General features: G+C 33.8%; 2 protein-coding genes and 1 long non-coding RNA gene across 3 annotated transcripts in view; 2 read left to right on the top strand and 1 right to left on the bottom strand.

The window, feature by feature from the left end:
• The window catches only part of LOC105137707 (probable WRKY transcription factor 25), a 2,945-nt gene extending 520 nt beyond the window's left edge, over window positions 1-2,425 (top strand). The window contains exons 2-6 of the mRNA XM_011043538.1: window positions 11-62; window positions 241-429; window positions 526-1,169; window positions 1,293-1,454; window positions 1,690-2,425. Of these exons, the coding sequence (XP_011041840.1) occupies window positions 11-62; window positions 241-429; window positions 526-1,169; window positions 1,293-1,454; window positions 1,690-2,134 (1,492 nt within the window). The 3' untranslated portion in view covers window positions 2,135-2,425. The remainder of the gene's footprint in view (window positions 1-10; window positions 63-240; window positions 430-525; window positions 1,170-1,292; window positions 1,455-1,689) is intronic.
• A 5,438-nt stretch (window positions 2,426-7,863) lies between these two features.
• LOC105137706 (cation/H(+) antiporter 15-like) lies at window positions 7,864-11,041 on the top strand. The gene is made up of 3 exons (XM_011043537.1): window positions 7,864-8,350; window positions 8,467-9,471; window positions 9,698-11,041. Exons 1-3 carry the CDS (start codon window positions 8,090-8,092, stop codon window positions 10,901-10,903), a joined length of 2,472 nt encoding a protein of 823 aa, XP_011041839.1. The 5' UTR covers window positions 7,864-8,089; the 3' UTR covers window positions 10,904-11,041.
• A 1,532-nt stretch (window positions 11,042-12,573) lies between these two features.
• LOC105137705 (uncharacterized) lies at window positions 12,574-13,665 on the bottom strand. Its single transcript, XR_844636.1, has 2 exons — window positions 12,828-13,665; window positions 12,574-12,796 (listed from the first exon to the last, which is right to left on the bottom strand). It is a non-coding gene; the product is annotated as an uncharacterized LOC105137705 (long non-coding RNA).
• Window positions 13,666-14,798: the final 1,133 nt, after the last annotated feature.

The raw sequence follows: 14,798 nt of genomic DNA, 5'->3' as shown, positions 1-14,798 counted from the left end.
TTCCTGCTGGTTTAAGCCCTGCGGAGCTCTTGGACTCTCCTGTCTTGTTAAACCCTTCTAATGTAAGGTTTTATGATTTTTGATGTTTTGGTCTGATGATTGCATGTAAAAATAATTGCTTGGTGCTAAAGTTGCGGGTTTTGTTTTTTTTTTTTTTGGTGTGACTGAAGCTAAATACTGGTTTTGGTAACTTCGATGGGATTTTTGAATGATGATTTTTGTTTGTTTTTTATTGTGTAGATTTTGCCATCTCCAACAACTGGAACGTTTCCAGCCCAAGCTTTTAATTGGAAGAGTAGTTATGGTAATAGCCTGCAAAATGTCAAGAAAGAAGACAAGACTTTATCTGATTTCTCTTTCCAGCAACCAGCAAGGCCACCCACAACTTCAACAGCCATGTTTCAGTCTTCAAACTCCACAATTCAGCCTGTAAGAATCAATTTTTTTGGTGATATGTTTTATGTTTTAGATATTTGATTGTGTTGTTTTAACTTTTCTTGAATTTGGTTGATTGGTAATTTTCAGGAACAGCAACAAACATGGGGGTTTCAAGAATCTGCGAAGCAAGATGCGTTTGTTTCAGGGAAGAATAGCATGGTAAAAATGGAATACAACTCTAATTCTATGCAGAGTTTCTCCCCTGAGATTGCTGCAATTCAAACAAACCCTCAAAGCAACAATGGGTTCCAATCTGATTATGGTAATCAACAACAGCAGTATCAATCTGTTAGGGAGCAGAGAAGATCAGATGATGGGTATAACTGGAGAAAGTACGGTCAAAAACAAGTTAAAGGAAGTGAAAATCCAAGGAGTTATTACAAGTGCACATACCCCAATTGTCCAACAAAGAAGATACTTGAGAGGTCTTTGGATGGACAAGTAACCGAGATAGTTTATAAGGGTAGTCATAACCATCCTCAACCTCAGTCTACTAGGAGATCATCATCATCAACAGCAGCTTCTAATCTTGGAATGATACCGGCTCCTAATAGGAACCCCAATGAGATTCAAGAACAGTCATATGTTAATCATGGTAGTGGACAAATGGACTCAGTTGCTACGCCTGAGAATTCTTCAATTTCAATTGGGGATGATGATTTTGATTCTCAAAGGAGTAGATCAGGAGGTGGTGATGACTTTGATGAGGATGAACCTGAGGCCAAAAGATGGTAGGTTCTTGATTAACTAAGGATATAGACTTTAAAGCATATTATTCCGTGGTTTCTTTATCAGATATTAGGTCCTGGAATGTTTGGTCGCAGTACTAATCTTATCGTGCCTGCTTATTTCAGGAAAAGAGAGGGTGACAATGAAGGGATTTCAGCACCTGGCAACAAAGCAGTGAGAGAGCCAAGAGTTGTGGTTCAAACCACTAGTGACATAGACATCCTAGATGATGGGTACAGGTGGAGGAAATATGGGCAGAAAGTGGTCAAGGGAAACCCAAATCCAAGGTAAAAGCTCACTATAACTCGAAGGATACACTCTGTTAGGCACAAAGTTTCTTTATATGGGAAAATTAAACTAATCTTGGTGTTAATTAATGTATCTTGTTTCAATTTCAAGCTTCAAAGGCTAAGCTTTTTGATCTCAAAATCATGAGCCCTGTTTCTTTCTGTATATTGTGGTACTTTGTAATGTTGATATTGAACTTGTTTTTCTAATTGGGTTCTGATCGTTGGTTTATAGGAGCTACTACAAGTGCACATATCAAGGATGCCCTGTAAGAAAGCATGTTGAGAGAGCATCCCATGACCTTAGGGCAGTGATCACAACCTATGAAGGGAAGCACAACCATGATGTTCCTGCTGCTCGTGGCACCGGCAGCCGGTCATTGCCGGGCCATAACTACAATGGTAACAACAATAGCAACCATGCGGCAATGGCAATTAGGCCATCGGCTGTAAACCATGTGTTTAACAATTCCATCGACAACCCTATAAGGGATCAAAGGGTACCAACAACATCATCTGAAGGTAACATGCCTTTTGCCCTAGAGATGTTGCAAAGTCCAGCAGGAAGTTTTGGATTCTCAGGATTTGGAAACCTCATGGGGCCTTACATGAATCAATCATCATCAGATGAAGTTTTTTCAAGGGCCAAGAGGGAATTGGAAGTGGAAAATTTTTGGTAGGAAAAAAAAAAATTCTCTCAAAAAGAATAAGAAAGTCATCAAAGTTCATCTCATTAATTGCATTCAAGTTTGGTTATTTTCTTTGTTTTATATTTCTTCCACTACTACTAAAGGGATTTGGTCGTGTATATTCCAAATTGTATTTGTCATAGTTTATAGGAGTTCTTCTTGCCTATATATATGTTTTTTTAATTGTTTCGAGGTCTTTTGCAATACACACTACAATGCAAGCCTCAAATCAATTTTTGTATCCCATCAAATACATGATAGCATTTTTTTTCCTTAATTTAATTTACTGGGTTTGGAAAATTGAACTCAAAATTCTGGATTTCATTTCTTCTAGGGCAAGCTGAGAATACCCAAAAAGGCCCCCCCCTAAAGAAGGAAAAAATGCTACTTTCCTCCTAGTTTTTGCCACATACCTTCTTGCTAGTGCTTTTTTGAACCAAATCTTGCAGTGGAACGGGAACCTTTTCTGGTGGGTCCCGAAATCCAGACATGCATACACCACCGGTTACGTTGGCTATGGAGGGTTGAATGGGTCAAAGATGGAGGCTGGCTAGAGCCTGGAGATTGCTTGGTTAGCAAGTCAGTCAAAGTCAGCTCTTACATACATAATGTACACACTTGGATCCTTCCTGGTTGCTCCCAAGTGGGACCCATTTTCATCCACTGATCTGCGGTGGTGCCACTTGCCACCTATCCACCCTCCACCTTTATTTGAATTCGTTTTATTTGGAAACCTCAATTTAGCCTTAACTTATAATATACTCATTCTCATTAAATCCTGTACTTGTAATTTTTTTAATACAAGTTTTATCAGATTAATAAAATTATCGGTTAAAGAATAAATTGAGAATTTTTATTTTAAACAAAGGGGTATTTTCTATATAATTCATCTTTTTGTTTTATGAAATATTATAGTTGGATTTTATAAAAATAATTTATATTTAGATTGATATTTTATGAAGAGATTTATTTCTAGTGTTCTTTTTTACAATCCTTTACTCCGGTAATATTTAGGATTTTTTAAACAATATAATATTTCATATTTGGTAAATTTTTATTTTTTTTATGAAGACTATATAATGTTTTTGTGAACTATGACTAATACCAGATATATAAGTAGTTATTTCAAATCTAAATATTAATTATATCTTGATAACTTTATATAAGGTAGAGTTTGATTTTTTAGAGTTGATAGTAAAAAAATTGACAAATAAATTACCTTTATTGTTATCTAATAGAACCATTTTCAAGATGTTTTAGTGATGAAATGGTAGACATGTAAGACTCAAAATTTCGTGTTAAAAAACATGAAAGTTCAAAATCTCGTGTGAAAGTTCAACCATAATATTAAAATTACTCAAATCAAGAAAGATTACCGGCAACACGCACCCTGAAGTGATAACTTGTGTCGTTCTAACATCCAGGGCTGTAGTTATGATTAAACTACTTTAAGAATATGAAAAACATCATCGACACTACTGTCATCCAATCATTTGCGGTGGTTTGTCTTATCAAGATCAACATCTGACATCTCAACTCCTCCGATATCTTCTTCATCAAATATTATATAGTTTTGAGAGCTCGGGAGGGAGAGAGACATAATTTAGCTTTGATGTAAAAGGTTTAAAACGAAAATGGATGGCCTATAGGCAATGGTCCACTCTGCCCATTCCTCGACCGACACAACAAGGCCTCAATCTATCTTGTCTTCCCATCTCCTAGCCGTCCTCCTCGGTTCTTTCTTTATTAAAGTTTGCCTGTGTTTTGTACTTTTGTATATTTTGTTTGATAGCCCAAGTCCTATTCAATTGTCACATTTGAAATTTGGTCAGGAAATTGGCTTAGATAAGATCGCCAACAATATTATATGTAGTGGTAGCTGGCAATAGGAAGACACATGGGTACGCTTGTTTGCGTTAGAGGTGCTAGTTTAAGAAAACAATAAACAAATGTTGCTAGTTTGCTTCTTGAAAAAGAATTGCTTTATTATTATTATTATTATTATTATTATTATTATTATCATGGGAAGGTTGATAGAAACTCGAACACGAAGGGCTTTGGATTTGGTTGCTTGCTAAAGTTTTTGTAGCAATTGAATTGAAATAAAACCATTCCGAGCAACTCTTTTTTATTATTCCTTTTACGATAAGGATAAGGAAATTTATTTTAGCTAGTAGATAAATTTAAATTAATCATGTGTATAGCTAGAGCCGATTGATCTAAAAAAATAATTAAAAATAAAAAAACTCAAATTATCCCATGACATGATAAAAACTTAATAATCTTTTTATCTTAAAATGATATCATTTTTTTTAAAATAAATAAATAATATTTGCTTATTTTTCCTAGTTATTATTATATCTTATTTAGTTTAGAAAAATATCTTTTCATAGTGTTTTTTTTTCTATTTAGTTTAAGAAACCAAATATTAAAACCGGTAATTTTATTTTTTCAAACTTACTTATGTTTATTTTGTCTTTTATTTTCAGGTTTTCTATTTGTTCTATAGGTTGGTTTTTGAATCTATTCGACCTTAATTCTATTTTTTTTTTTTTTTGTAAAACTTGGTATCATCCTTTCTCCTCCATTGACGAGAAGGAAAAGAGGAGGAAAGGGAAGAAGAACATGGAGAGTCCTGGATTAGTTGGCATGCATGACCAACTTGTACAAAGTAAAACCCATTACATAATTTCACAACGACGGTTGACCCAAGACTCTCTTTCTCAATCCATTTCCTTCTTCTGGTCAATTTATAATAATATGTATCACGGCACCCTGCCTGTGGTGCACGATCACTTATCGTACGCCACTAGTCTTGAGTATTTTCAAGTCGTTTTCCGTGCATGGTAAGAACAACTTTCTAATTAATCCACGATGCGCGCTTGGTTTACGTGTGAAAAGACTCCTATACGTTGCCATGCATTTACACGGTAATCATTGTTCACTTGAGGAAAATTTATTATTATTAAAAAAAACATCTAGTCAATATAAAAATATGATATTAATGAAGGAAATCAATCCCAGTTACTTTATAGACCGACTTGATCATATCTATTATCCTCAAGCAAAAAAAAATAAAAAAAAAAATACCTTGCCCATTTCAACCTTTACCTTCTTCCTAGCATCATCATAAATTAGAATACATAATAACCATTTACAAGTGAAGCTAGTAGCTTCGTATCATAAATACCTAGTGATATTTTATGCCATATGAAGTCTCTTCTAACACATCATGGAAATTATCCATGAATTTCATAAAAAAAATATCATTATGACTCAATGTGCATATTATTTATTCAATTAATCAAGTATGAATCAAAATAATTTAGTTAATAATTAATTAAATTATACTAATTTGAATCGAACTAATTTAGTTAATTAATTAAATTATTAATCTGATGAATTAAATTGGTTAAAGATTAACCTGTCATTTTAATTGATAAAAAATCTAAAAAATTTATTGTTATGAACAGTAGACATCATGTATTAAAATAAAAATAATTTACTAACAAACAACATATCTATTACATAATAAAAAATCGATAAATTATATGTAAGAATATAATACCAATATTATATATAACTGAGGCTGAAAAACCTTCAAATAAGAGCCCGATATAAACGGATCCAGGTCTACTAACTATTGCCAAACCAAATCCTATGAGGCCCATCAAAAATCAAAATCTTCACGTTTCCCACTATCCACCTTAACGGTCACACCACATCATCATCCACTTTACCACTCACACACTGCCACCCGTCCCTCTATACCCCACCAAAATACCCTTTGTCCCCAGTTTGCCCTTCAAACCCTCTCATATCTTCAAATCTCACCACACCTCCATTTTAATCTGGGGAAACGTATCCGAAAATTTAAGATCAATGCTTGCAGCTAGCTTTTTTAGATCTCTCAGAGAAAGTGGAGTTCTTGTCCATCAGTAGTGGTAACTGGTAGGCAATAGTCTGCATTTGTTCTGATAGTTTATTCGTAGTTTCTGTGTTCTTGAATTGTTATACTTGTGAATACAACATTCAATGAAAAGTTGTGTCAATTTTGAAATGTTATTGGGATATGTTCTTAGCATAAGTAGATTTCAATCGTGTTTTTGCCATAACCCTAGAATTTTGTTTCGATGAAACATAACCCTAGAATTGAATGTTCTTGGGATTTGTTCTTAGCATAAATAGATTTCAATCATGTTTTTGCCATAAACCTAGAATTTTGTTTTGATGAAGCATAACCCCTAGAATTTAAATGCCTGGAAATTGAGCTTCGGATGTAGTACTGTAATTGAATATTTCTGTTTGTTTTTGTTGGCATTCAATTTGTTATAAAAATAAAAGAAAGACAGGAGCCTTTTTGGTTCCGGAGAACATATAAAACATATCCCCTATTTTCTCATTGTATTATTCTTTTTTTTTTTTTTGTCTCAAAACAATAAATAAACAATTCTTATATGATTGGTTGATGCTTTGAAGTCTGCTATAATAAAAATATATTTAATGTGAAGGATATAAATATTCAAAAATCTATAGTTAAATTAACTTTTTTTTAAAAAATTAAATTCAAGTATGTGATTGAGTTTGATAGAGATATTAAAATTATAATAATTGAATCCTTACCCAAGACCAATAAAAATACATGAATAAAAAATATAGAAAGACAACATGAAGATTGATTAATTTAAAAACTAAAACAAGAGAAATATCTCATAACACACAATAATAATTGTTAAAATCAAAATTTGTTACAAGCTAAATAACTTATTTATACTAGGTAAAAATGTCCTAACTAAATAAAATAGAAAAAAAATCCTAAATTAACTAGTAAATTAATATAATTACTGCATAGTACATTCTAAATCTTATCACAAGGCCTTGCCGATATTTGATTGACTTGAAATTTTAATCCAACATAAAACAAGATATTTATAATCTTCTAGTATGATTTTAACTCGATTCAATAATCAAATAAGAAATTATATTTGTTAGAGTAAAAATATATATTAGAAAAAATACACTTCTAATTACTGAAATTAATTAGTTTATAAAGTAGATGAATCGACTCTTTCTTATACATGAGATTAAATTAACTAAGATTTAATCATTATTTATTAAAAATATAGTCTTACTAAAATCCATCTTTATCAATATACTTTGAATATCCTTATTAAATATATTTTTTAGCTTTTGTATTATAATTAATCCAATTGAAACCTACAATGAGCTTTCAATGAGCTTTCAGGTATAATTCTAGGTCAATTTCTTTTATAGATTCAAGGAAACCTCGTCTCTCGAAAAGTGTATTTTATAGATTCAAGTGGGTGAGTAAAATCTCAATTGTTTCAGTTTTTTATAAAAAATATACGTCTGATTTGAATTCAAAACCTACTATACAAAAATTAAATCCTTTATCATCACACCACCGCTCTCGGAGACTCTTGGAAACTGTATCCGTATCAATGTTATTTACCTTGTGCTAGTTTCATGTACTGAAACTTTGTTTCATAGCTATCAAGGGTTTCTACAATTTCTTCACCAAAGAAAACCGCCAGATCGTCAGCAGAAACTTTGTTGATGATCAACGACATGAAACAAGCAAAGTTTTCATGATCTCAGATCAGGTTGTTAAATTCTTCTTCACCAAATATCCACATTGATCTCTTTAGCTCCCATTTGGCATTGAATCAATGAGCCATGGAGAGACCAAGTGGCAACTGCCCTTTTACTTTTGTGGGAGGTTAATAAGGTAAGAAATCTGAACCACCAAAGCTAAAGTCTTGATTTCATCTCTATTTATGCTGAGACTCCTTCTCAACCATACATTTCTCGTTTCTGTCAAATGGGTTCTCAGATCTTCCATGCCCTCTATTCATTCTGCTTCCTCTTCACATTTTCTTTGTCTAACAGCCTCTTAATTAGGCATCTTCTCTGTCCATTAAAACAATGTCACAGATAAATAATTCATCTACGCAGCTTCAGAACCCTTCAAGACTTCGTTTCGATGAGGAAGTTAGAGTTGGAATTCATGTTGTCTGTCAGCATGTTGGTATGATTAACTCTAGAGGCCTCTGGTTTCATGATGACCCTTTAGAGTACACTTTGCCTCTCTTGCTGTTACAACTCTCTCTTATTTCTATCATCACACGTTCCATTTACATCTTTCTCAAGCCCCTTGGCCAGCCTTCCATTGTTTCTCATATTCTTGTAAGTTCCTCTCTCTACATGTTCTCCTCTCATGCAAATTAATGATTTCTTGATATATCACTCTGATTTGAGAGGTTGTCTCTGATCATATGTTTTTGATGTTTTGAATTCATCAGGGAGGGGTAATTCTAGGTCCTTCTATTCTCGGGCACAACTTGGCATTTATGAACAAAATCTTCCCGCGAGAAGGAAGAATTACACTCGAGACCTTGTCAGTGTTTGGCATCATGCTGTTTATCTTCCAGGTTGGGGTGAAGATAGATCCTTCCATCGTTTGGAAATCAGGTAAACGAGCGCTGGTCGTAGGAATTCTAGGCTTCTTCATTCCATTTGCTCTGGCTTCATCTATCAGATTACTCCTATGCCATTCTATCTCACTGGATGACACAGTGTGCCATGTGCTTCAGCTAGTGGTATTAATGCAGTCTGTTACAGCCTTCCCAGTTATTGCGATCTTTCTTGCTGAGTTCAAGATACTTAATTCTGATATTGGACGACTTGCTAGTTCTTCATCAATGATATGTGACATGTGCTTTTGGTCCTTTATGTCGGTATTTTATGTGGCACATGTAGCCAAAGAAAAATCAATGCAATCAGCATTTGGCTCTATTCTATCAGTTGGATTCCTTGTTTATCTCTTGTTATTTGGAATCCGTCCTGCAGCTTTGTGGGCAATTCGAAATACTCCAGAAGGTAAACCTGTGAAAGATGCTTATATCTATGTGATTTTTGTTGCATTAATGGGCTTCGGATTTCTTGGTGAAGTCATCGGAATAAATTCGCTTATAACAAGTTTCCTTCTGGGGGTGGTCATACCAGATGGACCACCATTGGGAGCAGCAATAGTGGATAGGCTTGATTGTTTTGTATCAGCATTGCTTATGCCCATCTTTTTCACCCTATGTGGATTAAAGACCAATGTTTTTTCCGTTCAGAAATGGAAGACCGTGGGCGTAATTCTATTGGTTGTCTTCATTGGTTTCTTGGGAAAAATTATAGGCACAATGCTACCTCCTCTATTCTGCAGAATGCCATTTCGAGATGCCCTTGCTCTAGGTCTTCTCATGAACTCCAAGGGCATTGTTGAACTTGTCCTGTTGAATGACTGGAAGACAAACAGTGTGAGCCACCTGTGACTTGTTTCCTTTTGACTTGGTTTTAATGCTTTAAAACTCATTAACTGCATATCTCCCCTTTCCGATGGCATAACTTTTCTGAGATATAGTTAAAACATAAATGATATGACAAACTAGTTTGACAGAACTTATAAGCATATTGTTGCTGGAGACCTAGAAGAGGGTTACTTCTAATTGCTTAATCAATAGAGATAGTTGCCTTAATGTGCAGGACAGCATGACCGATGAATGCTTCGCCATTATGATTCTCTCTGTCGTGGTTTTAATAGGAGCAATCTCACCACTTGTGAGAGCTCTTTATGATCCGTCGAGGAGATTTCTGGCTTACAGGAGGAGGACTATACGCCATCACCACAGCAACGAAGAACTACGGATTCTAGCTTGTATTCTTAGCCAAGATAATGTCCGGACAATTATCAACCTTCTTGATGTCTCGAACCACACCAGCGAAAACCCTATTGGTATATATGTCCTCCACCTCATCAAGCTAGCTGGACGTGCTTCCTCTCTACTGATCACACACCTTCCACGCGAAAAACCTTCTCAAAACCCTACCGAGTCAGAAAGAATCTTCAACGCATTTAAGAAATTCGAACATGAAAATTGCAGTCATGCTGCTCTGCATTGCTGTAAAAGCATTTCGCCTTATGAAACTATGCACAATGATGTGTGCTCCGTAGCCTTAGAGCATAGAATATCTTTCATAATTATTCCTTTTTACAAGCAGAGCATAAATGGGAAAATGGTAAACTCATTTCATGTATTCAGGCACCTGAACAAGAATGTGCTTGACAAGGCTCCTTGTTCAGTTGGGGTACTAGTCGATCGTGGGAATTTTAGGAAATCTTTTGCCGAGCTTTTATCTTGTCGAATTGTTGTGCTATTCTTCGGTGGTGCAGATGACAGAGAAGCACTAGCTTATGCTGTGCGGATGTCAGGGAATCCTCATGTATCAGTCACACTTTTACATTTCACTACGACATCAATTTCTGAGGGTGCCGAAATTGCTGGTGGTACAGAAAGGAGCAAGAGGCTCGACTCTGAAATATTAGACGAATACAAGTTAAACGCCGAAGAGAATGAACGTGTTTCTTACCTAGAGGAGGTAGTTATGGACAGTGAAGGTGTTCTTGCTGTGATTGAATCAATCGAGAATTCTTATGACCTTGTCATGGTTGGGAAGCGACATGGAGAGTCAGAGTTGATGTCTAACCTTGGGAAGTGCAATGAACATATAGAGTTAGGGGCAATAGGAGAGATGCTAGCCGTCACAGATTCTGAGCTAAGAGCTTCTGTTTTGGTGGTTCAACAACAGACTAGAGTTTGGGGTTTGCGCGACGCAGAGGACTCATCACTACTAAGAAGAGAAGAAAAGGATGTTGCAGGAGTTCCTAATAGCAATGTCTATAGGATTTGATTATTTTTTAGCAATATATCCTCCTTTTTTCCCCTTTTTTTATCCTTTAAAGCCCTATGATTTAGAGTACAGATGAATGTATCTAGTTAGAAAAACAGAAATCATTATAAAATAAAAGACTAAAAAACATTGTGTTTTGACTCTGCATGGTTCGTTTCCGAAAGAGCCGACTTTTGATTGCATGAGCTTGTGAAGTCCCACAGCGGATATTCCTCCACCAGCTGATTCAATGTCCATTGAGTGGCCCTGTCAAATCAATCATTATTAATTAATTCAATTTAAAAATTTAAATTATAAAGTAAAATTTATAATTTATATTATTTTTTAAATATTTTTTTAATTTATATTAATTTATATTTATTTTTTATCAAATAAATAATATATATTTTTAATATTTTTTAATTTATATTTAATTTTTATTAAATAAATAAAAATGATAAAATTTATGATAGCTTAATTATAAAAACTTTAATATTATATTAAAAAATTAATTCAACAAATTAGTATAAAAATTTAAATTATTAAATAAAAATAACCATTTAATCATAAAAACTTTAATATTATATTAAAAAAAAATCAATTCAACAATTCAGTATAAAAATTTAAATTATTAAATAAAATTTTAAAATATAATTTCTATTATTCTTTAACACATTATTATTAATAAAATATATATTAGGATGCAATACTTTACTCAGAGGAGTTGTAGGATGTTAATTATAACGGTAACATCATAATTATTAATAAAATATAAACTAGAATACTTTATTGAGGTGTTGCAGGATGTTAATTATAACGGTAACATCATAACGGTACTGGACAACAAGATGCTGAAGATGGATCCCAGGCAGCATCGATAGTAACTTGAGTGTTGAATGAACATGATCTTATTTAGTTGGCAGATGCCACGGCATATCTTATCCACAGACTTCAGGGCTAGCAGAGTGGATTGAGTTCCTAGGGCCACTTGGTTAATCGAATCAAGGAAACAAGAAATGAACTTCAATCGTGAAAATACAGCTATAACAAAATGCCATCAGAATCGTAGCATTCTTTCTTTTTTCTTTTATCCTAATCTTGGTTGCAGTTTGACACATTTGCTGATAAATCCCCATTGACCCTTGAACACCTTTACAGTGTTTTCAGAAACCTGGACCATTTTATCTGGTACAAGTTCTGCTTATAATCAAATTTATTAAACTTGTTGTTTGAACTTATGATACAACTCGTAGCACATTACCGTGCAGCGATTCGTTGATAATTTTTGTTTGTTTTGCTTAATTTGATTCTTGGCATTGCTACCTACTATTCCACCTAATATTTAATTAAGAGTTACTAAAAAACCTAATATTTAATTGAGAATTACTAAAAAACATAAATATACGGATCAATATTAAAAATTCAAAAATAAAAAATTAGTTATGATTAAGAAAAATATTAGCATTTCTAATATATTCTACTTAAAATAAACTACTTTATAATTTGATTTTAAAATATGAATTAAATTCTATGATTTTAATAAATCAATTATTAAATCTTATAATATATATAGAAACATGTTCTTACATTTTCATACAAAATATAATATAATTTTATTTATCTTTAAAAATATTTAATTATATTTAAATTAAACACTTAATTCTTTTTTTTTTTTATAATTCAATAACATAAATAAAAAACAAACAAACACACATCTTTTTTCATTATGCTTACTCACCCATAATTACATATTTACAACATAACACAAAAAAATCAAATAAATCGAAACACAACAATATCTAAATATACACAATAACATTTGAAAATTACAAAAATAGCTTTGGAAATAGTGCTACAGAATTCTGGGCATCTTTTGTAATTGTGGTACAATGGCGGCGTGTCTCCTCCACACACCTCGCCACTGACAATGCGTGGGTTCACGTGCTGCCGCGAAATCTGGGCAGCAGCAGAGATCCATAATGGCTTCCTCCCTTCTTTCTTTCTTTGCTGGCGATGAGCACCGCTGTTACCTACAAAACACTCAAAAACATAACAAACTAGTCTGTTTTAGTTTTGTTTTCAGATCGGCTTCTCTTCATTCCCCGTTTTCAGATTTGCTTCTCTTTCTCTTCCTTTTTCAGATCTGTTGATCTCTCTGCAAGATTTTTTGTTTCCTCTTCTTTTGTTTCAAATGGCCGGTGGCCTGACCAAGGAGCTGCCGGTCTATGGGCGCTGCTGGGTTGTTGTTGCTGTTGTCACGGTGGAACGAAGAGAAGACTGGGAAGAGGACAGCGAGGCTACCGCTATGTTTGGCCTGAGGAAGAAAGGAGCCGCAGTGGGGTTGATCGCCTGAGTCAGTGGGCGGTGATGTCTTCTTGGCCGCGAGGGAGAGCGACAGCCAGTGGAGGGGCGCGACCGACTAGCTTTAGGTCATAAAGCAGGGGCTAGCGGCCGGGAGAGGAAGGATCTGAAATGGACGGGCTGCTGGTCTGTAAGAAGGAGAAAAAATAGGGGAACGACAGCTGTGGCTTGGTTTTGTGGCTGAGGAGAAAGGGCCAAGAGAGGGGGAAATGGAAGGGTCTCTCTTGGTTCAAGGAGGGGGGCGACGATCTGTCTTCTTTTGCTTTTGTGGTTTTCGTTGCCAAATGAGAGAGGGACGACCGACCCCAATAGAAATAGTGGAAGGAGATCGTGAGTGGCCGGGGGAAAAAAAGCTTTTTGATGATGGGGCGGTGGCGGCTTGATGTGAAAGAGATAGAATTAGTTTTTTTTTTCCTACTGTTCCTCCCCCTTTTTTTTAACTATAGCTTAGTATTTATAGGAGAAGTGTTGCTTGGCCAAAATCACAATGGTCCCTTAATTTTTCCTTTTCTTTTCTTTTCTTTTTTTTTTGTTAATTTTGATTTTCTCCTTTTGTTTTTGTATTTTTGAAAGCGAGCAATATCAACATCAACTCAACAAGAAAAATTAGTTATCATAAAATTTACACGTTAAAAGTTGAACGCGTTTCAAATACCTTTCAAAATTAATTTTTTTAAGATGATGTTGAAAAAGCTAAAAACGATATATATATATATATATATCAAAAATGCATTTTTTGGGGTTTTCATTGTTTTCTTTGTTATTTTTTATTTTTATGAAAATTTATCAAAAATATAAGTCAAAAATTGGATAGCAACATAACTCATGACTATAATCCTTCTCCTATATGAGAACAAAATATAGATAGATTACTGTAGTATTTATCATGGGAAAAGTAGTGTAGATACGTCTATTTTAGATTCCTGTGGATTTTAATTTGACTGAAAAATTAGATGAATTGGACTTAAGGGGTAAAATGATATTTTTATAAATTTAATTTATCATTCTTTATTTGTTTAGGGGAAACAATGTTTTTTTTTAATAACATTAAAATTATTGTGCTAACATTGAAAAATTAAAAATCATAACCTTTAGTTAGAGCTTTATAGAAATTTCATTTCCAAATAAAAAAATCTAATGACTCCATTAGCCTTACCATCTAAATTTCTTACCATTCAAATTTTTTAGTCTCGACTTCATGAGCTTGATAATAATTTCATAAGAATTTCATAAGAATTTCATTTCCAAATGAACAATGTAAGGACACCATTGGTTATACCATCCAAATTTTTTAGTCTCGACTTCACAGCTTAGTAGTAATTTCATAATATTTTTTTCTGTTATAATTGTTTAGTCTTAAAGGCATTTGAGTTTTTGTACAAATAAAATAAAAAAAATTGTTAACACGTGCCAAGCACGCATAAGTCATTCTGCTACCTTTAAGCGGTGTGTATAATTGACTATAGTTGTTTTAGTTGTGCTTTCACCACATCATTTGATTTGTCTTGATGTCCTCTTCCTCCTTATATGTCATGTGTATATTGGTTCGATATAA

The sequence above is a fragment of the Populus euphratica genome, unplaced genomic scaffold (assembly GCF_000495115.2).
Source record: "Populus euphratica unplaced genomic scaffold, PopEup_1.0 scaffold69.1, whole genome shotgun sequence".
Classification (NCBI taxonomy): domain Eukaryota; kingdom Viridiplantae; phylum Streptophyta; class Magnoliopsida; order Malpighiales; family Salicaceae; genus Populus; species Populus euphratica.
The sequence above is the reverse complement of the archived record's forward strand: the minus strand, read 5'-3'. Positions and strand labels throughout refer to the sequence as shown.

Excerpts from the sequence above, each read along its gene's own strand:
- LOC105137706 (XM_011043537.1), top strand. The coding sequence starts at position 8,090 with ATGTCACAGATAAATAATTCATCTACGCAGCTTCAGAACCCTTCAAGA. Across the intron at positions 8,351-8,466 it reads CCATTGTTTCTCATATTCTT|GGAGGGGTAATTCTAGGTCC; the intron begins GTAAGTTCCTCT and ends TGAATTCATCAG. Across the intron at positions 9,472-9,697 it reads ATGACTGGAAGACAAACAGT|GACAGCATGACCGATGAATG; the intron begins GTGAGCCACCTG and ends CTTAATGTGCAG.